Consider the following 26,635-nt stretch of genomic DNA (forward strand, 5'->3'; position numbering starts at 1 on the left):
TCCATTGCAACAAACGACATATCCATTCAAATGCGATTTCTAACATCTGATCCTTACCTTACCTGCCCCCCTCCGCCCCCTGCCCCTACACCCTCTCTCCGCCCTCCCCCAAATTGTTCCGCCCGCTTGGTGTTTTTCCAGGGGCCAGTTTCATTTCAGTTGATAAGCACAGAATATGCTCAGTTAAAAATAATCAGAATGTTTTATTGGTAACCAAACAACTATAAAATAGAAATGCTAAAAATCTTTTCAGCTCGTAATCTTATAACGATTTGCTACTAAAAGTGAAATGTTTTTACTGAGTTTATTTTCTGCTTAACATCTGTTTGAAATCGAGCCCCCCCCCACCCTTTTCATTGTTTGACTCCTCCCTCCTTCTTCCTCCTGATGTTTAGGGGCTGGACACCATTCTTATTTCTTCTCTATAAAGTGAAGCCATCTTGCCATGAGTGAAGTGTTTTGCTGTGTTTGCAGAGTGTTTGTTTTTCCTGTTGGCTACATTCTTCAAACTTTTCTACGATTGCCACACAGACCTGGGCCCAATTTCATAGAGCTGCTAAGCACACCAATTTGCTAAGCGTGAAATTTCTTCCTTGATACATGTAAAAACAGGACTACCAACCAAATTTCCATGTGATATTCAGGATAAGCAAACAACAGCTGAATACCAGTAACAAGCAATATGCAACGAATACAAATTTGGTTGGTAATCCTGTTTTTATCAAAGAAGAAATTTCATGCTAAGCAAATTTTTGTGCTCAGCAGCTCTATGAAACTGGGCCCTGGAATTGTATGGAGGCCATGTTTTCCAGGGCACAATTTCATAGAGCTGCTAAGCACAAAAATTTGCTTAGCATGAAATTTCTTCCCAGATAAAAACAGGATTACCAACAAAATGTCCATTTGTTGCATATTTCATGTTACTGGTATTTGACTGCAAATAGCTTATCCTAAAAGTCATGTGGACATTTGGTTGGTAATCCTATTTTTATCAAGGAAGAAATTTCATGCTAAACAATTTTTTGTGCTTAGCAGCTCTATGAAATTGGGCCCAGATATTTTCCAATTGACCAAAATATTTAGAAGTGCCCTTTGCAAAATGAAAATGGCCTTGCCCTCCTAAAGATGAAACTCCAGACCTGCCGCTGATTTCATGAAAATTTACGCAACTGCGTAAGTCCACTTGCGCCATGTTTTTGGCGCAAGTTGCTCCATAAACGTTGCGCAAGTGGACTTCCGCAGTTGCGTAAAGTTTTGGGAAATCGGCTGCAGGTCTCAATTTCTGAGTTTAAAAGCATCCAAAATTGCGATGTTGCCAGTATTTATCAAACAGATTGGTTTAAAGAGAGAAAAAGTACCTGAAGTAATTCTTTCAGCGTAACACTGTTTCAAAAACTTCTGTAGGCTCATTGAATGGTCAATAGATTACATATTGAAGAAGATTTTTGATTGGTATACACCCCCCTTACTCAGTCACAAAATGAAGGTGGACAGTTCAAGAGCATTTGGTTATTATTTTAATCGAATCTTATCCTTAAGTACAAGTTATAATAACAATGATAATAACTTGTAATGTGCACATATCAACCTTGATGGGTGTTTAATGCTCGGAGTCATACATACCATAAGTACCGCACATACATGTACCAAAAACTTGAACATTTGTGTCAATGACTTTTAGAAATCAACACATTTTCAACCAAATTGTACTGGAATCATCAGATTTTTGATCAAAAAGTAAACCCTGGTTGTTGAACGGAATACACGTTTCTCTAAAGGCAAGAGGTTCACCCTCCTTTTTAAAAACTAAAGTAAGTTTTAAACTTTTAACCAAATACTTCTTCAACTGCCCACCTTTTCAACCTTAGGCCGTGTCCGAAACGGCGACTTCGGCTACAGCTACGGCTAGATCGCGCGCGTCTGCCTATTCTTCAACACTGGTAGACGCGCTGATCTAGACGTAGCTGTAGCCGAAGTCGTCGTTTCGGACACGGCCCTACCCTCTGCACACCCTGTTTGACCCGTTAACAAATAATCATTTCCTGTTTGAACAGGTCAAAGGTCAGTGTGAGCTTCCAGCATAGCATGCCTCAGCATGGCGGTTCATCTTTGCTCCGTCAAAATTACTAACCCACTTTTGTTTTTACATCTGTGTTCATAATGAATGACCGTCACGGATAACTATGTCACTTTTTGTTTTCAAAATAATGTTTTTAAATGACAATTTACATGAAAGTGGATGATATTGCGGTGGTTGAAACATGACTTAAAATGCTACAGTATGAACAAATTCCTTTTTAAGAGGATTGTGAGTACTGCATATAGAGGAACAGATATTTTTTCAGCATATCACTTTTCGCTTCTTGAGGAATCTTTCATGTAAATAGATTGATTACATGTACATGTACATGTACATGTATAACATCATTGACCGCCATCTTAATGGAAAAGTGCACGCCTTTCACATGTGCACAATTCATCGTTTCTGTGAAGGTAGCCAATGATGATACACTCTACATGATACGCTTAATGGTTGATTTTTAGGGACAGCATTTAAAAGAAAGCTTTGAGGCAACCCTTTCGTGTGAAAGTTTCAAAGCAAATACTTTAGCCGCATCACTTTATTACTAACCCATACTGCTTCATATCAAGACAGCAGATGCATGCCCGAGATTGCTCAAGTTGTCCTGTGTGTGTTTGACCATGTTAGTTTGTCACTACTTTGATCATGTATGCTTGAAAAATATTCAAAATTATTATCCTGAAGTCTGTGTGTCCACAAAGCTGGATGCTGGCGGCCATTTTACCTTTTTGTTACAGTATATGAAATTGACGCTGAGATGTACTTGTTAGGCAGTTGATGGGAGGGAATTTTTACCATATAAACACTGTTTAAAGGCAGTGGACACTATTGGTAATTGCCAAAGACTAGCCTTCACAGTTGGTGTATCTCAACATATGCATAAAATAACAAACCTGTGAAAATTTGAGCTCAATCGGTCATCGAACTTGCGAGATAATGAAAGAAAAAAACACCCTTGTCACACGAAGTTGTGTGCGTTTAGATGGTTGATTTCTAAACCTCAAGTTCTAAATCTGAGGTCTCAAAATCAAATTCGTGGAAAATTACTTCTTTCTCGAAAATTACGTCACTTCAAAGGAAACCGTTTCTCACAATGTTTTATACTATCAACCTCTCCCCATTACTCTTTACCAAGTGAGGTTTTATGCTGATAATTATTTTGAGTAATTACCAATAGTGTCCACTGCCTTTAAATCTAACCATACATTCGTACAAGTACATTGTAAATACTTGGATTTCAAACAAAAACATGCTGGACCCCCTGTTTGCCACCTTTACAATGCCGTAAAATGTTCGCTTTCTGTGAGGTGTCTCTACCAAGATGAGAGACATACAATAGCTTTATGTAGACTTTGGCCTGAAAGACATTGATTCCACAACTGTGACCATTTCCTAAAACCAATTCTGCATTTCCCTGAATAGAAAATAAACTCAGGAATTTTTGCTACTGAAGTTGAAACAATAACCGTATGAGATAAATATACCTGCTTGTGAAGCAACTGATGCATCTGTTATGACCGAAACCAAAGTGAAGTTGATGGCTTAGTTTCAAGATGGCGGATTCTACAAATTTTTTGAGAACATTATCATTCAAGAGATGGGTCATTTTTACGTAGCTTTCAGAAATTGTTTTGGTAAATGAAAATTTTGTCAGAAAATTTGTCGTCTAGTCAGAGTCTCCAAAACACTTCAAAAGTTTGTGTTTTCTGACGTAGAGCCGGCCGCAGTTGGAGTACCACATAAACATGAATGAGAGCATAAAACTGCTCTTACATGTAGCACAGGGCTACCACGAATTCAGACATAGTCTTACAATGTATCCCAGCCTTCTTATGCACTGTCTATACTGTCTAGAGCGCCACTTATAAGTATCCACTAGCAACTACCCTTAGTGCGCAAAAGGGTAGCAGCCATTTTTTAAACCACTTCACAGGCAACCATGGAAATGCCAAGGCCAAGAGCCATATGGTTTCATAGAAGCTGCAAAGTACCTATGCTTTTATATGTGAAGTTTGTTTCTGTATAAAGTCATGTACTTGTTTGTTGCGCTGCAAAAAAAGGTAACACACAGAAAGCGATTTTTGTATAGAAAAACCAAATCAAACTGTACTAATTATGTTTGTCCTCTGGCACTTTAACCTCGTTACAATAGTTGCACACTTGTTGTTTTGAAATCTAGGTATTTAATGGTACACCACTTTGAACTGGTCTATTTTAAAATTGTTCTGTTAACATTGTTCACTTGTGTTGTTGATATAGTAATGTTGAACACAGCTAATTATTGAGGGGGAAAAACCATGACACCACTAATTTGTTCTCACACAAAATTACTTTTTTTATATTAGTTTTGAGCCTTGTTTGCATTGTTGCTTTGCAGAGTTGTTTTGAGTGATACATATAGACTTTGTGCATGCTGCATTTATGTAAAATAAATCACAACACGTGTGAGCCATCTATGGTGAAACACAATCAGTAGCCAGCCCAATGCAAGGTGCAACATTTGGCCAGTGAAGAAAACAAGATATCAAACTTCGGCCTTTTCATTATAAAGAACCCTGATTTTTATTTTCCTTTTGCGAAACATTTACCGTCTCCCCCTTTTCTCTAACGAAGAAACAATCACCAAGACAGTTACTGTTGAGGAGGAGACAGTATTCAAGGTGAACTCGCGCGACGCCGGTAAGGGTCATGTGACCTGCACCATCGTTGGACCTGACGGCAAAGAGGTACCCGATTGTTCCGTTGTTGACAACGGTGACGGAACCTTTGACATCATCTGGACCTGCCCTGCTCCAGGAACCTACAACGTGGACATCAAGTTTGGAGGTGTGTCCCTCACTGGTGGACCCATCACTATCAGTGTAAGTATCATTAACTCATATTATTATATACATCTATAGATCATGTGACCTTTGTTTACATTCAAACCGCCCTCTGCTGACAAACACTATACACGTCATGTTTCGCCGGGCACTGAGTTGCGTAGTCAAAGTAAGATTGCGTACACTTTCTAGCTGGCTGCCAAAACACAAAGGTTTTGCCCGGCGGTATGAGCGCGAATCATGTTATGGTTTTCGTGTGACGTCAGAGGTCACATCGTCTATAGATCATGTGACTTTTATTTACATTCAAACCGCCCTCTGTTGAAAAAACACTGTATACGTCATGTTTCGCCGGGCAAAAAGACACGTAGTCATGGTAAGATTGCCAACACTTTCTAGCTGGCTGCCAAAACACAAAAGTTTTGCCGGCGGTATGCGCTTCGAATCATGTTATGGTTTTCGAGTGCGTCAAAGGTCACATCGTCTATGGGGTTTTCCCTGGAATTTTTCTGTATGGTTTTGCTCCCACATCTAAAACTGGAGGTGTCTTCCTTTTCTTCACTACACCTGGTTCTTGGCCAGAGATTAAGTTTGCTTTTCTTTGAGTCGTTGGATTCGCAACCAGAACTAATAAATAAGACAGATGCGAGCTACCACTGATATTGGGCACCCAGATGGAATGTGGGGTTATTTGTGCTAGAATGAATGCGGACAACATCGTGTCTTGGAAGTGTCGTGGCTGAGCGGTTAAGAGCACCGAATTCTAACTCTGGTGTTTCTGATCAGCAGGTGGGTTTGAATCCCCAGCCATGACACTTGTGTCCTTAAGCAATACACTTAACCATTGTGTTGTCCTTCTGATGGGACGTTAAGCTGCTGGTCCCATGTGTTATGTAATGCATGTAAAAGAACCCAGTGCACTTATTGAAAAGAGAATGGGTTCGCCGAGGTGGTCCTAGTCTGATTGGCAGCAAATTGCGCAACAGCACCTTGTAAAGCATTACATGGTGCTATCAGAATTAGGTCTCATAATTCAGACGTAGTTCCACATCTTGCAGGAAATACTGTATGTTACAGTGCCAGGAGCGCCACTGGGTGACAGACATGTGCGCTATATAAGAAGCCACAATTATATAGCGCCCCTGAGTTTCCCTTACTATCCACTTCTCCAAGTGTACAGAAAGCATGCGTGCACTTATTTGTCCCATCTGTGCTTGACTTTATGATTGAGAAAAAGGCGTGATTTTTTTTTTTTTTTTTTTTTTGGACCTCTGTCAGATATGCATTTTCAGAAGTTTTAAGAAATTGTTTAAGAAATGTTTACGTGCTGATGTACATGTATGAATGTGTATAGACTATGAAAATCAGATTCACTTGATGCATGCATTCTAACGTTGGTTGGATTTTTGGAGTACAAGTTTCATTCTACACCTCTGTCAGATACGCAGTTTCTGAAGTTTTTGAAAATTGTTTGAGAAGTGTGTACGTGCTGATGTACATGTACATGTATGAATGCCTACATGTATGTAGACTATTGACTTTGGTTTAACCCTTACACCCCTAAGGATCTTTGTGAAGATTCTTTTCTTAATCCAACACATTCCGATTCCCATAGAGTTACTGAACCGCTAAGTCTGATTGAATTAGTTTGCCAACCTCTATGGGAACCAGATTCGCTTGGTGTATGCAATCGATCATTCATTTCACAGTGGGGTTTTCGGAGGACATGTTTTGTTGTGATGTCTACTGATGATAGATGCTTGATTTGCTTATAGTTTCAAGACGGGACGTGCAGCCCGCAATAATGAACATCTACTTCTGTCTGTTGTTGTAGTGTAGGTTTTTATAGTACATTTTTTAATTGATCTAATCTTTCAGCGTTCCGTTATTCTCCTTACTCTTTGTGGTTTGTGCTATGATGTAAGGCTCTTTGTGTATATAAGTTTTAATATTCTTTATCCCGATGCAAATTTAACATCTCTTCTATCGTTGCGGTACCCGCTGCAAAAACAAAGGATTCACACTGCCTCTAGCTACCGGGCAACCTCGGTAGTCTAGTTGGAAAGACACTGCTCTAGAATTGCAAGGTCGTGGGTTCGAATCCCACCCAAGTAACATGCTTGTGACATTATTTTTTACAAAACTGGAAAGTACTGAGTATACAGTACACACATCGGTGTATGGGTAAAACAAACAAAATTATTATTATATAAGTTTTATTCAGTTTGAAAGTGCACACTGTGAAGCATGCCAGGGAACCCACAATATGCAATAACTGTACAAGAGATACTTTGAATTGGAGCATGCAAACTACAGAAAGGGGATAGAGGTTACTGACTTAACAAAGTAGCCCCCCCCCCCCTTCATCCACTCTCACCTGGTTCGAATGAGCTCCTTATATCTTGACCCTCAGAGCTGGGTTCAACACCCCCCCCCCCCTTCCTTGCATGCCATTGCGCCCAATCTGACCCAATGAAACCAGGAATTTGGGGGTCTTTGTTAAATGTCTTGCGGCTCGTTAATCGTCAATGATAACAACTTCCTGAGGTCAATGGTGACAGATGGCCTTGGGTCGGCATCTTCAAACCGGGAAACGAAACTAATTGGTCGTCGTATCTGGACCTCTTGTTGAGTTCCGATCTCACATACTGTAAAGCGATTTGATCTTGGGCTACAGTCTACCGGATGGAAGAGCTAGTGTAGACATGAATGAACTAATCAATCTTATCTCAAATATTCACCTTGATGCCCCACTGAAATTCTTACTTAAAGATGTTGTGCAGGAGCGGTAGGGATAAAAAACATTGTTCAATTTTAGTCTGAAGCTACTGAGAAGTCTCCCAAATTTTAAAAAGCTACTCCGCGTTAGAGTATAAAGCAAGATAAGTTCTCGAAAGAACGCAATATACCTGGCAAGTAGATACACACATGGTGTTACCGCAAAACCAATATACAAAGTTCATACTAGAATTATTTTTTCTGTAAAGTATTTTCCTCTGAACTGAAGTCATATTCCAGAAAACTGTATCTGAGAACCTAAACATAACGCAGTAAGCTAGTTTCAGTTGTAAGATAAAGTCTCAAAGAACAAAATCTACACAGCAGAGTAAAAAATGCACATGGTAGCATTACCAGAAACCAAGTACACGTGTACATGCATAGAGTTTTTAAACCCACACATGTACTGTACATGACTCACTCAACATATTGGTCGACGCGAATCAACTCAACATTTCGATCAGTATGTTTCAATCGTCTTTATGAGAAACCACCACAACGCACAAGAGAGAATATATACACGTACTGTGTTTACCGCAAACCTTTTACTAGATTGTGTTTCCACTGCGGTTATTTGTTCAGGTCATTGATATTGGTTTGCAGTAAGTCTATTTGATAACGAAGATGCCACGGATTGTTTTGAGTGTTACTATGGGTCATTGATTTCAGTGAATGGGAGCATTACCTCCTGCTGCTAAGAGATAAATGACCAGAGGGAATGATGGTCAGTTTTGATGAGAAAACAAAGTGGAAATGTTTTCTTTACAATATTTTTAGCTTTGGAGAAACTGCTACAGGTTCAAAACGTCGGGCCATTAACAATTTTTTGCATTTATACCATGGTTTTATACCATCGTTAGCACATGTACATGTAGCAGTTTGCAACAGCAAGTTCCATTTTCTGTGTTGACGGTTATTTAAAAGAAGCTTTAAAAGCGTTCAAAATCTACAAACTGTATACAACTTGATGAACTTTGTTCTAGAATCAAAATTAGTTACCCATAGAATTATGTATCTGCAAGAGTTTAAGGCAACATTTTTTTTTTTTTGCTGTGGTTATTTTATCTCTTTGGTTAAGGAACTGTTAAACTTTGGGTTACTTTAGATATCTGATGGAACAAAATCTGTTGTATTTTTCTTGTAATTTAGTCTAAAAGAAGGAGTGGCCTTTTTAAGAATAATTTCTTAAATAACTTTTTAATATAAATGATGATTCATACTACAAAGCCTGCTAAACCTCTCCTCAAGATATTTGAAAGATAAAGTCTGGAAACATTTTGAGGTGAGCTTGACGTTGCCCCAGTTAGAACATCTGAAAATACGATACTTGTAGTTGCGGCTTTGTGCCATGCAGTGATTTGTTGGTCGAGTTCCTCCCCAAACTTACCCCAGATGGGGAACTTGTCTATAAGCCCTAATGCCATTCCTGAAAAACCACAACAATTTTGACATTCATGATTCATGAATGTGTGCCTAACCAATATGGTGCATTTGGGTACTAGACATACTTTGTAGACTTTGTAGACTTTGTAGCTTAATTGGTAATTGTCAAAGAAAAGTCTTCTCACTTGGTGTATCTCAACATATGCATAAAATAATAAACCTGTGAAAATTTGAGCTCAATTGGTCATCGAAGTTGCGAGATAATAATAAAAGAAGAAAAAAACCTTGTCACACGAAGTTGTGTGCATTCAGATGCTTGATTTTGAGACCTCAAATTCGTAACTTGAGGTCTTGAAATCAAATTCGTGGAAAATTATTTCTTTCTCAAAAATCACGCCACTTCAGAGGGAGCCGTTTCTCACAATGATTTATACTATCAACCTCTCCCTATTACTCACAGTTTAAAACATTGTGAATAACGGCTTCCTCTGTAAGTAACGTAGTCTTTTAGGAAGAAGTAATTTCTCACTCAAATATTAAAAGACTTCAGTCCTGAAGCCTTTAATTATGCATTTGAAGCAAGTTTGTGCTAGAAGGGTGTTTTTCCTTTCATTATTCTCTTGCAACTTCAAAGACCATTTGAGTCAAGATTTTCACAGATTTGTTATTTTATGCATATGTTGGGATATACCAAGTGAGAACAATGTTTTTTTGACAATACCCAGTGTCTTTATAGCATGCCAGCTCACTGCCATACAGTTTACCACTTTACAGAAAGAATTGATTGCATCATATGCTTTGGGGTTGGGCGCACAACTGGCAACTACAAAAAGATCCTAAATAAAATACTGTAGGATTTAAAGACATCGTAGACAGAACACAGCTGTCCTCTTTGCATTGCTCTCGGCCACGATAATTAGCAGAATTATAGTGGAGAGTGCGCGACATTTGATTTTAATCTGAACTGAGCTCTTTAAATTTGCTGATGTCATTCATGTTTCTGCTGAGAGAAACCTTGCGATTTGTTTGCGATTGGTTTTAAAATTGGCTGAAAGTTCAACAGCAAGAGCAAGACAATTTTAATGGATCTCTATTGACCCATTTCACCCGATGTCATCATCAGAAAAATCTTGAATGCGCCATACTGGTGGGCAATTTCACTGTTCGTTTTTATATATAACTCTATGCTGTGCGTTATGCAGGGAAGTGTGCCTTTTATAGGCGACGCGGCGTTAATACACGTAAACCTAACTGCCCACCAACATGGTGAGCGTGGCATCAGTCGCCGCGTGTGACGCGCGGGCAAGGGGTCAATAGTTTTCACTTCTCAATCCAGGAATCCCTTAATGGAAAGTTGATTTCATATGCCAACAAAAGTTTCGGGGTTCTGGATGAGTGTTTTTATATATAATTTTTAGAAAAGCCTTTTAACATTGTGCACATGCTTTGTTTAATTCACTTCGCAAGTGTATCTCGTAGTCCTTCTTTATTCCTTCCCTGTGAAAAATAGTTAATGGCCTGTTTCAACCCCAGCAGAGTCTTTCTCAAAGGCGAAAAGAAAGAATTTATATTTGCCCCTATATTTTACCCAGTAAAGATACAATTTTGTGATGTTATAGCATCATTCATGCAGAAAAGTTGACTGTTCTTATTTACTGTTTAAATAACATGTATTTCAATCAGTTCAAAGGTTTTTCCCTCATTCCTTGTACACAATGTGAGGATGATTAGATACTAAAGGCTGCTTCATAAAAATTGTAATAATTTGAACATCGACATAGTATGCAGTATATGATCATCTGCCAATTTAATTCACAATACTGTCGTATCCAGTCCAGGGGCTCAGATAGAACTAGTGGATGATTGGTTTTAATACTCCCCCAATGCATGAGCTGAACTCTTTTCTTGGCCTGGCATTTCAGTTATGCAACCCTCACACTGCACACAGGCCCATTTATGGAGATGCAGTTGTCTGGTCGACCTGGGCAATGTGGAAGGCAGTGGGAAGCTGTGGTTCAATGCAAGCCTGAGGTAGTTCATCGAAATTGTTTGCTGTCTACTGTACCAAGCGGTTGATATCTAACTAGTATACAAACACTTGGGTGCCTACGTGTGGTTTGTCATTTTATGTGCTGAGCTTTATTGACACACGTAGGCAGTTTAGAAGCTTGATGCGTCTAAGGCTGAAAACAGTTTTTATTTAGTTGTAGACATAATATGTTCATCCTCTATCTGATGATTAATAATAATAATGACGTCTTCGATAGCGCCAATATCCACAAAAAAGTGTTCATGGCGCTTGCTCCAATAAAAACGCTCCCCCTTGGTTAGAAGTTGAAAAAATAAGGGTTGGTGCTGATAGATTTTTTTGATTACTTCTTTTTTTTATCCTTGATGCAATTTTAACATCTGTTACTTCGTTCTTGGTATCTTGGATTGACTATTAAAAGTCAACTTTTTCTTTCAAATCCTTATATTGGATTTCTTATATTATTGGTTGTGAGAAGCAATTTAGTAAAATACAAATTGGTTATTACACCTCGTTGAATTCTTACTAATTGCTCAACTGTTTCATCCCTCATCTTATACTCAGTCAATTAAACAGAAAGGTCGTGGAGGCATTGCTGGTAGATCTTGTACAACAAGATAATTTCTAGAATGAAAGCTTTTAATTGTGAAGTGTGGACATTTGATAATATTTCTCCTTGATTAACACACACATTCTAACATGTCTAATATTCTGAAAGAACTGAACAAGAAACTGTTACAACAATCATGGAGGCATTGCTGGTAAATATTATGCTACAAGATCATTTCTAAAATGAAGACTTCTTGAATGAAGTCTGATAATTGTGAAGTTGGGAAATTTGATAATATTTCTCCGTGACTACCACACACATTCTTGTATTCTGAAAGAACTAAGCAAGAAACTGTGAGAAAAGTGCAGATCAGTCAATGTTTGTTTGTTTGTAATGTTCCTTAATTTCTTTGAAAGTACAGAGGAATTTGCAGACATTCATGTGGCGAGGCTATCTGGTTTTCTAATCATACCAAGAGTCTCAGCTTTTGAGCAGACGTTAACTTAATCCACATTGTTTGTACATAAGTAACAAATGATGAAATGTGATTCCCATCACCATAGTTTGATTACAAGACTGTTTCTTAGGAAGGGGGTCTTCATCGGTTTGTGGCGATTGTCACGACAGTGAACACTGCCTCTCCATCAGCAACACTATCAGAGGTGTCCTACCGCTTGGTAACCAGGGGGGTTCATCTATTTATGTAATGCATCCTCTCACCTGTTACACATCCAGTGATGACGGAATACCAGTGTCCTAAAGACATGGAATCCTTTTTAATAGTAATAACATTATTGTTGATTTGATCATAAGAGCTTTCTTGATATAAAGTTGGCGCTAACTCTTTACATAGGCCTGCTGAGAAATGTTTTTTTTTAAATGCTATCTTACTTATTCCACCCTTATTAGCCAACATTCTAAAAAGTTCATTCAGTCAGTTTCTGAAGAAGAAAAAAGAAACATATCTTGACAGCATTCGATTTTGTTCTTGGAAGCTAATGTGGACTCTTCTATAATTTTGAATGATTTGTTTTATGAGTTAAGTCAACTGTGAGAAGCAAACTAACCCTAAACAAAAAGGCTGACCTGCCAATTTTGTCAAGTTTTTACCAACTTTAAAGTTTTTCCACTAGAGTGTTCCAAAGTCCTATTGTTTTGTACAGTATACAGTCAAGGTATCTTTTCATTTTCTTAGTTACAATGAAATGTTTTCATAGGTAATACTGATCTCTTATCACTCCCTCTAATCACACAACAAGCAAATTGGCCCGTTTTATGACTTCAAATAGCAACGTCTGCAACAGTTTGCCCTAGATAGTCGGAAGCAGATCTGGCCAGGAGATTCAAAAAGCGTGGAATGCTCATAAACACACGTCATAACATTATCAAAGATTGTCCACTGTTTACATACAGTAATGGTTTGAGTACCGGTTGGGTGCATACTTGGATTCCAATATGATCTTGTGATGAAATGCAATTCCTGGTGGATTGCGTGCCTACACGTGTGTAAGACTTATGTGTAGATATAGCTACATAAGTCTGTCTTATGGACACATTGAAGAAGGTGATACAAGTATAGCCTGCCACCCTGGGAGAACCAACAGTCCTGCCTGTCAGTCACGGTTTGTTTCAAAATGGCCGACCAGTCGTTACTAGGTAACCAGCATCATTAAGAGATGGACAGAAATAGCCGAGGATGCGTGAGGGACATCATGATTGTCCCACCAGTGATGGGTTGTGTGTGCTCACATTGGCTGCTCTCCACTCCACTTTTCATGAGGCATGTGTGGCATTCCGAGGTGGTTTAAGATTACTTGTAGCTCAACTGTTGCCTCCCCATCGCCTGTTTCCTGAAATACCCCGACTGGACTTATTTGGTTGGCCACAAAATATTACAGACAGCGGTGACATTTAAACAACTGTGGTTTCTGTGTGTGTAGGAGTCTATATTCCTTCTCGTCAAATTTTTGACGGATGTTTAGACTACACTTGTCTTGAAATACACCACGTGCTGTGCAGTGTTTTGTGTGTGGTTTTGCAGTCACTCTCGGACTTTACCACTCCTTGGATATACTGAGTACGTTTTGGATTGGAAACCTCCCGGATCGAGTCTCCAAAGTAAATTGTTCGTCTCTCAATATATTCTTCAAGAGTGTTGGAGATATCTTTTCTGTGGATCCACTCTGAACTAGGTATGTTTTCTTGGAACGTGGTGTTTATCTTTTGGGTTTACTGTTGTTGGAAGTCCATGGCTTTGGGTCATCAAGGTCATGGCAGTCACACTGTCCACTAAGGATGGAATGATTGACATCTTGGGATGAATCCAAGGTACTGGCTTGAAAAGTATCATCGTGAGTATGATGGGTTTGCCATCGCTCTGATGTCTCGATTGATGATATTTATCATTTTATGATAGCCGTTTGTACCGTAGACATGTTTTTTAAAGTGATTGTGTCTCGTCTTTTTTATTTATTTATTTAATTTTTTTCGGGGGGGGGGGGGGGACTTCACTTGATTTCACTTGGTGCACATGACCAAGAGTGGTCCGTTTTAGCAAATTGTTTCAGGTACAGGTAGGTTATAATTTTTTTGAGCTGCTTTCAGAGTCGCCCGCATACATGTAGTTGTTGTCCGAAAAGCTTAATGTTAGGGAAAAAAATAACTTTACTTGGTTTTGCTTCCTTTCAGCGTTTGTCAGCAGCGAGTCAAAAATTAATATCCTTCCGTACAAGTATAATTTCTGACCCAAGTGAGTTATCTGGGCCAAATCTGGGCCAAATCTGGGCCAAATTTATGCTGTGAAGAAATGCAAAACAGCGTGACTGGAGAGCGGAGATGTGTTCATTGCACAATAGTTTCCTAGCGAGTTATCACTGTTACGTTCGTAGAAGAACTTTCACCCTATTAATAATGCTTCTTTACTCAAATTCATTTCTAAATCAGTCACTAAAAGTTACTGTGTTGTTACTGTGTTGTTACATTATTCGTTTAATGTTTTCACACGTTTGAGAACGGCCACTGTACTTTTAGAGAAGTACGCTGATTTCTACAAGTTCTACAATCGGAATGAGGTTGCGCCTCAAAGTATAAATGATAAAGTACATCCTAAATAACATGGAGGGATGCTAGTTCAATTTGACGATAGAAAATATCAAATTGAGCTTTTAACTAGTTAATCTCTGCTCTGCGATTGCATTTGCCAACTGTTCCCAAAGTTACTTTTGAACTCTTCCAATATGTATAAATACTCTTCCATAATGAGCTATCCATACAATCTTGCATCATTTTGATGTGCCTGGTAAACTTGTGGCATTTTAGTCATTAAGAAGTGTGACTGTACTTTACTGTCTCTGTCACTGCTCAGCTGGTTGAATCAAATTGAATTGAATTGAATTGAAGTAGATCTAATAAAATCATGGTAAAATTGTAGATAACAATAGGTACAAATAAATTCTCAAAGACAGTGGACACTAATGGTAGTTACTCAAAATAGTTATCAGCATAAAACCTTCCTTGGTAACGAGTAATGGGGAGAGGTTGATAGTATAAAACATTGTTAACAACAGCTCCCTCTGAAGTAATGGAGCAAATGTTATGTTATTCCTCAAAGCATCCCGCTGTCCACAAAATGCAAGTTCAGCACGCATATTACATAACTGCTACAGAGGCCGTGAAATGTCTAAGAGAGGTGATAATATTTGAGAATGCGGGTGAGAAACGATCCCCGCGGTGAGCAGGATAACACTGTGTGATGCACCACTGAGATGCTAATGCTTGGAATGCTGTCGCAGCACTTGAGTTTCATCCTCTCATCTTAACCATGAGAGACTTACTGTATGTAATCACAGACCAAAATAGAGAGTAAGATACTGTGAAGGAGGAGACAGACACAGGACCCTGGAGTACTATCATGGGGACTTGAGCCTCTTTCACACAAGAGTGATTCAGCAACGGTCCCTTGCTAAAATGTAGCATTGCTGTCAAGTTAAACAAAACAGAGAGTAAGATACTGTTGAGGAGGAGACAAACACAGGACCCTGGAGTACTATCATGGGGACTTGAGCCTCTTTCACACAAGAGCGATTCAGCAACGGTCCCTTGCTAAAATGTAGCATTGCTGTCAAGTTTAACAAAACAGAGAGTAAGATACTGTTGAGGAGACAAACACAGGACCCTGGTGTACTATCATGGGGACTTGTGAGCCCCTTTCACACCTTATTTCCTACCTAGATTGGTGAAATTAGTTTGTAACAGACACGGCCAAGTTCTCTTTCACCCTAAAGGCAAATTTGTCTTAGGTTTCCAGATAGATAACTGTCTATTTGTAGCGTAATAACCGAAGTAGTTCAATCCAAACCATGTCAGCCAAGAATGTTTGGCCTTACAATGATCGCAACACAATCGGGCAAGTAATAAGTAGATCGTTAAATTCTAACCAGCCTATTTGGTGACCTGATTTACGCAAACAAACTACAAGGTGAACCAGTAAGACGATCCAAAAGGTTCACTGGTACCCAAATATTTGAGCCATATTTCAATTAGCTGCTGTTGATCAAAGTTGCAAGGAACCAGGCGCAAATCTCAGATCATGATAAATTAATTTTGTCTCGAAGGGGTCATAGACCGACTATAATTTATTTAAGATACATAGTTTACTGTATCGAAATGTCTTATGTGCTTCAAAAACAAATTCCACTCTGCCGATTATGAAATTATTACCGCAGAATTATAAGAAGATTTATATGTTGAGGTTTGAGAAGTCACAGCAACTATGTCAGAAATGTAATCAGTTGGCTGGTACTCCGGGTAGGCGTCAGCACCCTTTATTTTTGTTTTAGTCTTCCATGCTTTGCATATCATTCTTGTCCACATGGAATCACACCTCTTCATTCATGTCATAAACACATACTATGACCATCTTGACTAGGTTACATTCAACTATCATGATGGGACATGTGAAGAGCTGTTTCGCTTAAAATAGTAACCCCCCCCCCCCCCTCACACTTGACGCAAATGCTCTCCAAAATTTGTGGATGCTTATTTGTTTGAAGATATATATGGGTTGCCAATTTTTTCTTTTTGTTTGTAATTTTGAAGTCTTATACATGTACAGCGCACGTATCTACCAAACAAGGTACTCAAGGCGCTGAGTATATACAAACTTTCAGAAAGATAGGTTATTGCAGTGATGGATTCTGAGACCCAGTTATGTAGCACTTGTAAAGGTGCTACATGTACGGCGCATGATGCAGCCACAACCAGGAACACCGGGGCGAACCCCTTCTCTTTACGATAAGTGCACTGGGCTTGTTTACATGCGTTACACAACACATGGGACCAATGGCTTTACGTCCTATCCGAAGGACGAAGCAATGGTTACATGTAAGTGTCTTGCTTAAGGACACAAGTGCACGGCTGGGGATTTGAACCCACACTCTGCTGATCAGAAACACCAGAGTTTGTATTTGGTGCTCTTAACCGCTCGGTCACGACACTTCCCCGCATGGGAGCTTCAGTAGTAATTGATTGGACTCTTCATTTTACACAACTGTGTTTTAGTACAAACACAATCTCAATGGTCTTGGTTCAAGTTCATCATCGGGCATCTTTTTATTTTTAAAGCGATGTGCCCTACCATGTGTCTGGTGGTCTGTGGTTCAAATCCCTAAGCGTTATGCAATAAAAAGAGCTTAGCTATAAGTCTGTGAAAATGTTTAATCGGCTGCAACTTGCAATCAGGAGGGTTACTAGTTAGATGAGTGGTTGACATGTTAAGATACATCAGCACACAGGTTCCATTTTGTTGCATCCCTGTTGACAACACCTTGTCTTCTTTTCCGTTGCCGCTGTACTTAAGAAGCTCCAATGGACTTTGTACACAAATTTTCTTTTGGAGCACCCCAATCTTAAGAATTTCCCCTATGGAGACCTTTTCTCTTCTTGGTTTCCATAAGGTATTGAATATGAATAGACGATGTGACCTCTGACGTCACATGAAAACCATAACATGATTTGCGTGCATACCGCCGGGCAAAACCTTTGTGTCTTGGCAGCCAGCTAGAAAGTGTATGCAATCTTACCAGGACTACACGTCTTTTTGCCCGGCGAAACATGACGTATACAGTGTTTTGTCAACAGAGGGTGGTTTGAATGTAAACATACGTCACATCGTCTATACACCATCATGTTATCAATTTTGTTTTAGCCTTTTTGAGAAAGACTCTGCTTGTATCAAAACGTCAGGTCATTAAATATTTTTTTTTTTGCAATTTTGTTCTTTTCTGTACACAGGGTGCAGAAGGCCCACCTGAAGATCTTATAGACTCCGAACAAATCATGCCACAAGAGTGTCGACCCCTCGAGCTCCAACTTCCAGTGTTGGGTGCTGGTCATGGTAACATCAATGGTAAGACCCTTTGTAGTATACGTTCGGACACTCACTTCAGTGAAGTACATTTTGTTTTGACAGTTTCCAATAGGGCAGCACCGTCAGAAGGGGTGTACCACCCTCGAGTTGAAAGTTTCCGATGATCGTCAGCATTTACTACTTTGGAAGCGTCCTTTTCTCGGACATCTGCGTAGCTCATGGTGTGTTTGGTAAATAAACCTGTGAAACTCAGCTTGAAGCCGTACTTCCAGTTCTTTACTGTATGGTAACACTTGAAAGACGTTCATTCTTTGGTTTTGTATCTTTATTGCCCATCTTTTGTTCTTTCTCTTCATCATTTTTGTGTGTGTGTATGTCACAATATGTTTTTTAATTGTTGAAATTGTTTCTCAAATGTGTGAATGTTTTGTGAGTTTTCTTTGTTTGTGTTTTTTATGTCAGTGTAGTTTTTGTTTTTCATCAGTGATTTTAAGCTGGATTTAGGTTTGAACAAAGTGTTTGTTATCCTGGCCTGTGGAATATCGGACCGCTCAAGGAAGATGTGGCCAACTGCCAACTTTTCACTTTTTATTTTATACGCTGCTTTATTTTCAGAGACAGTTTTTGCTGTATTGGACTTGTTATAACTCCCAGCAGGTACATGTTTCTACAAAGATTCGTTTCGGGATAATTCGGGGGATTTTTTTTTGTTTTGTTAATTTGTTGCATGCGATTAAACTTGCTCGTATATCTAGCAGATGATCAACATGTGAACGGCGTTCAGTTAACCACGACCTCGGCAGGGCCAACCGTCATGGTGCTTGATGTCCAGGCTTTACCATGGCGACCGGAAGTAGGTACGGATTAAAAAGCCTTCTCTAAGTTTTCCAACCAGACCTCAAGGTGTACATGTATGTCTATTAGGACAGGGATCAATGTCAACTCGTGTCAGACCATTTTCTTTTGACGTGATTACAAATGGTTATAATGTGAGAAAATAGCATTACTATCAGTGCCAACTACAGTGTTATTTGTAGCTGTTAGAAAATTAATACTTCACTTATGAAATAGTTTTTATATTGTATTAAATGAAAATACTTTTGATGGGGATTCTGTTATGTGCAATTAAGGTTCTTGTTAGCTCAAAAAGTGGAATGATTTCAACGCTTCTGTAAATTTCTTTGTAGTTAGTTCAAGGGAAATCGTCGGACCCAATTGTCTTTTTCAAATGAGCATCATCTTCTACAATCATGGCCATATCTCGTTGCCCCCCTCCCCCCTCCTGCCCCCTTTCAATGTGGCTCTCATCGCACAGTCTTTTCATTCCCGTCAACATTGAGCGGGGGGACGGGGAGCATAATGTTGATTGTCAGGGGAAAGTGGACAGGGTATTGTAGCGTTAGGGTATGGGTTTTTGGTGGGATTGTAGCTGTAGCCCTGGTAGGGTATTTCAGCAAAATTAGAAGCATTTAAAAAAAAAGTGACCACGTTCGTACAAAGCAAATTATTCACCCATGAAAAATCATCCATCCCCCCCCCCAAAAAAAAAGACTCTGTATTTGCAGACGATAAAAGCAATAGCCCGAGTGAATCCGATGATGATCGGATCTATTACGAGGATTTTGTGGTGGTAGAGGAGGAAGCTGAGTATCTAGATGATGTTATAGAGATAACCGTCATTGAGGGCGCTGGTAGCAGCGACGAATCAGAGCCATCAATTCAACAAGGTAAGAAATCTGACGGAATCAATTTTTGTTAAATTTATCGTTAAATCTGGTTTATTATAACTAGGCCTATGCATTTTGTAGCTTATTTGCTACAGATTTTTAAAAACAATCAAATGTTCGTCATTGGTAAAATTATCAAGAACCAGGCCTCGGCGGGTTTAAACCACTAGTTTAAAACCTCTTCACCACACATTGATTCCCTTAATAATAATCAGTCGTACTTTACTATTATCGAGGCTGAACACTATTGAAAGTACACAGAGATCAACTTGACCACTAAGAGCAAGTTCGAGTGTGCACAATGGTTAACTAAAGGTTGACCATTTTGACAAGAACCCAGGCTGGTCGACCATTGGTTGACTACTGTGGTCGACCATTTGGAACCAGCCTCGAGCCCATGGTTTCTTCACTGGTCCCAACAGCATGTTCCATTCTAACATGCGTTGAGTGCAGAGGGGAACCAGTGACACTTTAGCGAAAATGTGGAAGGTTGACTAGACTAGCAAAAGAGTCGTTCGGGCGAGTACGTCACTGCGCATGTGCGTTGCTAGTCTGTGGTCGGCCACTGGTGGACTAAATGTGCGCACTCGAACTTGCTCCTAGTGGTACATGTAATACACCTTCCTCATTTTGTGTTTGCCTGTTCATATTGTTATGTTTTAATACAACTGAGCTAACTTTTCTGCCAACGCCTTCATTTTAAGTTTGAACTATTGAACACTTGTTCACAAAGCATGACTGTCTGTGGTTGGAATTTTCTTTACCCCTGTTAGTTAACATTAATTGAGGGATTTATGACTTATATTTCCCCCTTTTTTTTCAATCAGAACCAAAAATGTTCCCGAAACGGAAGAGCGTTGGTAGATCAATGAAAGATGCAATTAAGAAAAGAACATCAAGATCTAATCTAGAAACACCTGGCGGCAAGATCAAGCTGGTTGCACGCATTAAGTCTTCAGGTAAGTTCTAGATTTTATAACAATATTTCAAAGTTAGTTAAAGGCAGGGGACACAATTGGTAATTACTCAAAATGATTTTTAGCATAAAAACTTACTTGGTAATGAGTAATGGGAAGAGGTTGACAGTATAAAACATTGTGAGAAACGGCTCCCTCTGAAGTGACGTTGTTTTCGAGAGAGAAGTAATTTTCCACAAATTTGATTTTGTGACCTCAGAATTAGATTTTGAGGTTTCGAAATCAAGCAACTGATGAAAGCACACAACTTCGTGTAACAGGGGTATTTTTTCTTGCACAGTATCTTGCAACTTTGACGACCAATTGAGCTCAAATTCTCACAGGTTTGTTATTTTATGCATATGTTGAGATACACCAAGTGAGAAGACTAGTCTTTGACAATTACCAATAGTGTCTTCTCTCCATGGGGATCTTTTCTGAGGTGGAAACATTTTTAATGATTCACGGTTTTGATTTCAATAATTAATTGACTGAAAACAATCGTACAATAGTAGTTGATTCAAAACAATAGACCGATCCATTAAGCTCCGCCCTATTGCGTATTGACCAATCTATAAAGTCCGACATGCGAGCACGTATGCTTGGCCCGCACGGCAGAGCTGTGCAGAATGGATTGGAGAGGCTCACATGTTCTTGCTCACACGTGCGTTGTGGGCGATGCCTAATGGATCAGTGTATTGTACAATGTGGTTGATTAATTGCTTAGCCATTAAACAAAATTTTGACAACCTTGTTTTTGTAGATAATGATGATTCGGCTAGCGACCCTGTAGGCTCAGGTGAGATTTAGTTCTATATTCCACTAAGACTCATTTGTGACCCGCTACGTGAAAATGAGTCAGATGTTGACAATTTCAAGAATTGAGTTGTATGCATGGTTGGAAGGAGCAGCAGTAATTTGGTATATGTCTAAGCTTTGGGGTGTGTCGCGTTGCTGAGTTACTCCCGTTTGAAATTAGCCAATACATAATTTTTTCTGAAAAACGAATTACAAGTAAAGTGATGTTTTAAACTACCATTTTGCCCGAAAGGATACAAATAAGACATAAGTATGATCACAAAATTATTGTATTTATAGCTTTATAGCTAAACTTTAAACTGTCCATAACTTAATAATGCATTGGGCGACATCTGACTCATTTTTACGTAGCGGGTCACATTTTAAGTCGTTAATACTGCCGTTGTGATTTGTATCATGACACCACACTTTGCTGATTCTTATTATTCTTCTTCTTATTATTATTATTTATTCAGCCTATTCAACAATACATGACAATACAAAAATACTTCCAGATGGGCTAGGAGAAACAAAAGCAAAATAATTAACGATTAAGATTGATACACAGTTAAGGTTGATCTTGGCTCTTTGTGAAATCAGCCCAAGGATCTTTTCTTGTTTCTGAGAAGTTTTCCTCAAATAATGCATTCGTTTTTCCGAGTCAATTTAACCACTTACTGACAGTAAATTGGTTAAATTGATCCATATTAAAATGAAAATTTTTGATAAATTACTCAATCTTCTGTGAAATAAATTCTGACCTCTGAAGTAAATTGTCCTTTCTTTATTTATTTTTTTATTTTTTCTTCACAGATTCACAAAGGGAACCCAAATATCTTAAGCGTGTAGACAGCGTTGGTTCCAGGTTGAAGGAAGTCCTGAAAAAGAAAAAGACCAAGTCCTCCGTTTCATCAGACGTCTCGGAGACTGGAGATGAAGACGCACAGAAGAAAGATAAAACAGGTGGGAAATGTGTAAACAATTAATAATAATAATAGTAATAACCAGTTTTTATATAGCGCTTTTCACACCCGAAGGGCGTCTTAAAGACAGTGGACACTATTGGTTATTACTTAAAATAATTATTAGCCTAAAACCTTACTTGGTAACGAGTAAAGGGGAGAGGTTGATAGTACAAAAAATTGTGAGAAACGGCCCCGTCTGAAGTGACGTAGTTTTCGAGAAAGTTTTCCACTACTTTGATAAGACTGGTTTTTGAGAATTACCAATAGTGTCCAGGGTTTTTAAAGCCCTTCCAACATTATTACCCTGCCACGACCACTACATAAATAGTCCAGACTACTGCAAAAATAGTTGCAACTACCTCTTCGGTGAACCAATTGTGTCACTCAAAACTAGTCACGGCAACATAATTAACTTACAAAACACAATCAAACATCAGTGACACAATCTTTCAATCCTTTCAGCATGAGTTTTACTATATTGCGCCTGCGGTAAACATTTTGCTGCATTGCATCTTAGAATTTAAAATAAGTCGTGACTATTTTAGGTGCGACTAGTCGGGTAGTAAATTTTACTTCACTAGTCCCCCAGGCTTACTCATGATGTGATGCACTGGTGAAACAAGGAACGTAACCAAAATATCTGAATTGCATTGCAACTATGCAGGCACGTACTAGTGTGGTAGCGTAATCGAACATTTCTCATATCACTTGTGTGATAACACATGTATTACAACATTGGCAAGGCTTGTACGTTTTGAGTTATTGACACTGTTTGACAAGGTATGGGGACAATGTAGTTTGGCACACCACATGTAACCATTCTACCTAAGCTACATGTGATCCTTGCATTTTAACTCATAAGTTTTTCCAATAATCTTTTCTTGTGTGTCTTTCTCAATGACTCAAAACCCAAACAGATAAAAAAGAGGCGTTCAAATTGTCGAAACGACTAAACCTTTCTAAGGTCATACGAAGCGGAAAAGCAAAAAGAGGTTCAGAGAGTGATGGAAATGGTGAGTTCAAAAAGTTTCAGGAATTATGGGCAGTGGACACTATTGGTAATAACTCTAAATAATTATCAGTATAAAACCTTACTTGCTAACGAGTAATGGGGAGAGGTTGATAGTATAAAATATTGTGAGAAACAGCTCCCTCTGAAGTGACTTAGTTTTCGAGAAAGAAGTAATTTTCTACAAATTTGATTTTGAGACTTCAGAATTACATTTTGAGGTCGCGAAATCAAGTATATGAAAGGATACAGCTTCGTGTGACAGTTTTTTCTTTCATTACTATCTTGCAACTTCGACGAACAGTTTAACCAAATTTGTTAGGCATTTGTTGAGATACACCAAGTGAGAAGACTGGTCTTTGACGATTACCAAAAGTGACCAGTGTCTTTAAATGAATGATTTCTTCTTTATCTGATAGTGTATTCATTTCTGAAGAAAACGACTTTTAGTGAAATATGTGGTTGTCATATTTGTGTTTTTGTTTTTTCCTTCTTTCTTAGGCAAAGATTTTGAAGTGAATGCAGGTTCGTCCAATGTCTCGCACAAAAGAGGTTGGGTTTCACATTTCCTGGTTATAAAAATACCTTTTAGATAGATGTACAAGTTAGGGACAAAATTGTGAAATTTTTTAAGTTTTAGCATAGGATCCGTGTTTGAAAATTGGGGTGACTTTTTGGACACTAGGTGGCAGCAGACTTGCCAGGTAAATCCACTAATCTAGGTAGTATGCTCATGCACAAGCAATGAAAATTTACCTGGCAAGTCTGCTGCTATCGAGCGTTCCAAAGTTTCACATAAGATTAACATTATCCGAGCAGAAAAATGCTCATCAGATTTTATACAAAGGGAGGAAGACGCCAGCATCTCGTTAACTACCATTTTATATATTTGTCTGTGAATTCTGAAAAAAGAGACCTTTCCAAAGACGTCATACACTATTGTTGAATAGGCGAGCTATATATTGAATAAGCGAGCGACCCCAAAAGTAGGGCGGGATATCTCTTTTGTAGAACGATGGTATGTTATCTGGAGGTCGTTTGTTCAAGTCCCACTCCTGTAAATTTTTCTTTGTTTAAACCCAAAGCTTAACGTTAAATGTGGTAAAGATAGACTCATATCTTTTAATACAATTTGGAAGGATACCCTCATTCTTGATGCAGGTCATTTTTGCTTATTGAATTGTTTGACCAAAGATACACAGCACATCTAATTTTCATTCATAAAATGTTTTACAAATTACCAATTTTTTCAGGAAACATTAATGATGTTTATAAAGACATTCCATTTGGATTCGATACTGACTTCGGACTTGACTTTGGAGGTGACAAATTTTTTACAATTTCTAAATGCACTTTCGGTGTCCCCTACTATTCTTGTACACCAGTGTTAATTCATAGAAGTTTCTATGTAAATATTCATGTTTTAATGTGTAATAACTTGTGTATATATGTGTATTCATGTCTGTCTTAACTGTGTTAGAAAGTGTGAAAAGGAAGAGGGAATTGTTAACTCAAATGTTTTTGTCAAACCTAAAAATTATCCCTAATGGAAATTTAACATTTATAAAAAAACAACATAGTGAACTAAATGTTTCTAATATTACAAAAAGTGTTTTTGGTAGAGGGTTTTTTAAATATTGCCAGTCAAAAGACATTTAAGTCTTGCGATGATTGCAAACTGTTGTATTCTACATGTAGCTTGACTTTGTAATCGTTATCTAACATTACTCACCTGGTTTTTTTTGTTGTAACAATTGGTTGAATATTGGTTGAAATGGATTTAAATTTGCAGCAGTGAACAGCCTCAACCTGAGTACACAATATTTTTTGTGTCCAGTTTAAAAACCACTAATGTCACAGTGTTTTTTAATCAATTAACAATTACAGTGTCTATTCTTGAGTTTGTCAAATTACAAGATTTACAAAGATTTCCTGTTGTTTATTTGGTGTCTTTGATACAAAAAAAGTACCCATAATTCTGGCTGTGCACAGCATCTTTACGAAAAGGCAAATATAGGAGTGTGTGTATTTCTTTATTTCAATGCCACTTCTTTTGACATCTCTGACATGAAGCCATGCAATTCAGAATGATTTACATCACCTTTTACCAGTAATGAAGAATCTGGTTTCCTGTACTATACTTATTGACAGATACAGCAAAATATCAAAAATAGCACACAAAATTGTTCAACTCAATGATGTCATTTGAAGACCAGGGGTCAATTTCACAAAGAGTTAGGACTAGTCCTAACTTAGGACGTACATCAAAAATGTACAGCTAGTCCTAAGTTAGGACGAGTAACTGGTCCTAACTCGAGATAAGACTAGTCCTAACTCTTTGTGAAACCCACCCCTGGCCTCAATTACATAAAGGACGGTACTTGGTCACAACAATGTATGCTTACCAGAATAGGGTTACCAACCAAACTACCATGTCACATGGTCTCCTGCTATTTTTCCCGAGGAGAGAGTTTTTTCAGCTCAGTGAAATTGAACTCAAGTCCATTATCTTTACAATTATAACTGTGTGTTGATTAACAGTGAAATAAAACAGACTTGTTTAACTATTGATAAAGGAATCGCCTTTTATTTAATAGTGGTCACACCCCCCCCCCCCCAAGTTATCCAAGTTAACACTAATGTTTGCTTTAGGGCCTCTTTCTTCCCACTTTGTTTTATTCAAGCTTCAAATCGTCACACAAAGATATTGTCAAACTGTGTTCCCTTTCATGCCAATCTTTAGTTCTAACTACCACTGGATTATTATAACATAATATTGTATCCTCTTTTCACCCTGTTAAACATTCTAATCAATTTACACAAATCTCAGCAGGTTCTGGTGACATGGACGATGCAGCTGGGGATTGTTCATGTGGAGTTATTGACCAACGTTTTGTTTTAACTTGGGGTATTTTCTTTAAAACCTTAACAAACTTGTTGTTCTTATTGATGTTCAGTTTTAATGCACTTTCTAGTTTGAAAATAGCACAGGACTGATCAAGTTACTAATTAAAAAGTCGATAAGTTTTACATTTGCAGGTTGTACACGTAACTTACATATTATAGAGAGCAGTTTCACAATGCATTGTTTTTAATTTCCAACTAGCCACCCAGCTAGCCTCGCTTTTGTGTATACAAAAAAAGTCCCTTTTTTTAGCAGGATGCTTG

The 26,635-nt window shown here is 38.4% G+C and overlaps 2 protein-coding genes across 2 annotated transcripts in view; both read left to right on the forward strand.

Annotated features, from left to right (window-relative positions):
• Positions 1-26,635, forward strand: part of LOC139954333 (filamin-A-like) — a 132,331-nt gene that overhangs the window by 81,689 nt on the left and 24,007 nt on the right. Inside the window, exons 23-24 of the mRNA XM_071954089.1 lie at positions 4,697-4,944; positions 17,937-18,051. Coding sequence (XP_071810190.1) covers positions 4,697-4,944; positions 17,937-18,051 — 363 coding nt within the window. The remainder of the gene's footprint in view (positions 1-4,696; positions 4,945-17,936; positions 18,052-26,635) is intronic.
• LOC139954334 (uncharacterized) lies at positions 18,740-24,677 on the forward strand. Its single transcript, XM_071954090.1, has 7 exons — positions 18,740-18,869; positions 19,578-19,739; positions 20,567-20,698; positions 21,459-21,494; positions 22,307-22,456; positions 23,376-23,471; positions 23,969-24,677. Exons 1-7 carry the CDS (start codon positions 18,740-18,742, stop codon positions 24,061-24,063), a joined length of 801 nt encoding a protein of 266 aa, XP_071810191.1. The 3' UTR covers positions 24,064-24,677.

The sequence above is a fragment of the Asterias amurensis genome, chromosome 2 (assembly GCF_032118995.1).
Source record: "Asterias amurensis chromosome 2, ASM3211899v1".
Lineage (NCBI taxonomy): Eukaryota > Metazoa > Echinodermata > Asteroidea > Forcipulatida > Asteriidae > Asterias > Asterias amurensis.

What these genes read in the sequence shown, in the direction of transcription:
- LOC139954334 (XM_071954090.1), top strand. Translation starts at nt 18,740, where the DNA reads ATGCGATTAAACTTGCTCGTATATCTAGCAGATGATCAACATGTGAAC. An exon ending in TGCACGCATTAAGTCTTCAG is followed by an intron (nt 20,699 to 21,458) that starts GTAAGTTCTAGA and finishes TTGTTTTTGTAG; the next exon opens with ATAATGATGATTCGGCTAGC. An exon ending in TTCAGAGAGTGATGGAAATG is followed by an intron (nt 23,472 to 23,968) that starts GTGAGTTCAAAA and finishes CTTCTTTCTTAG; the next exon opens with GCAAAGATTTTGAAGTGAAT.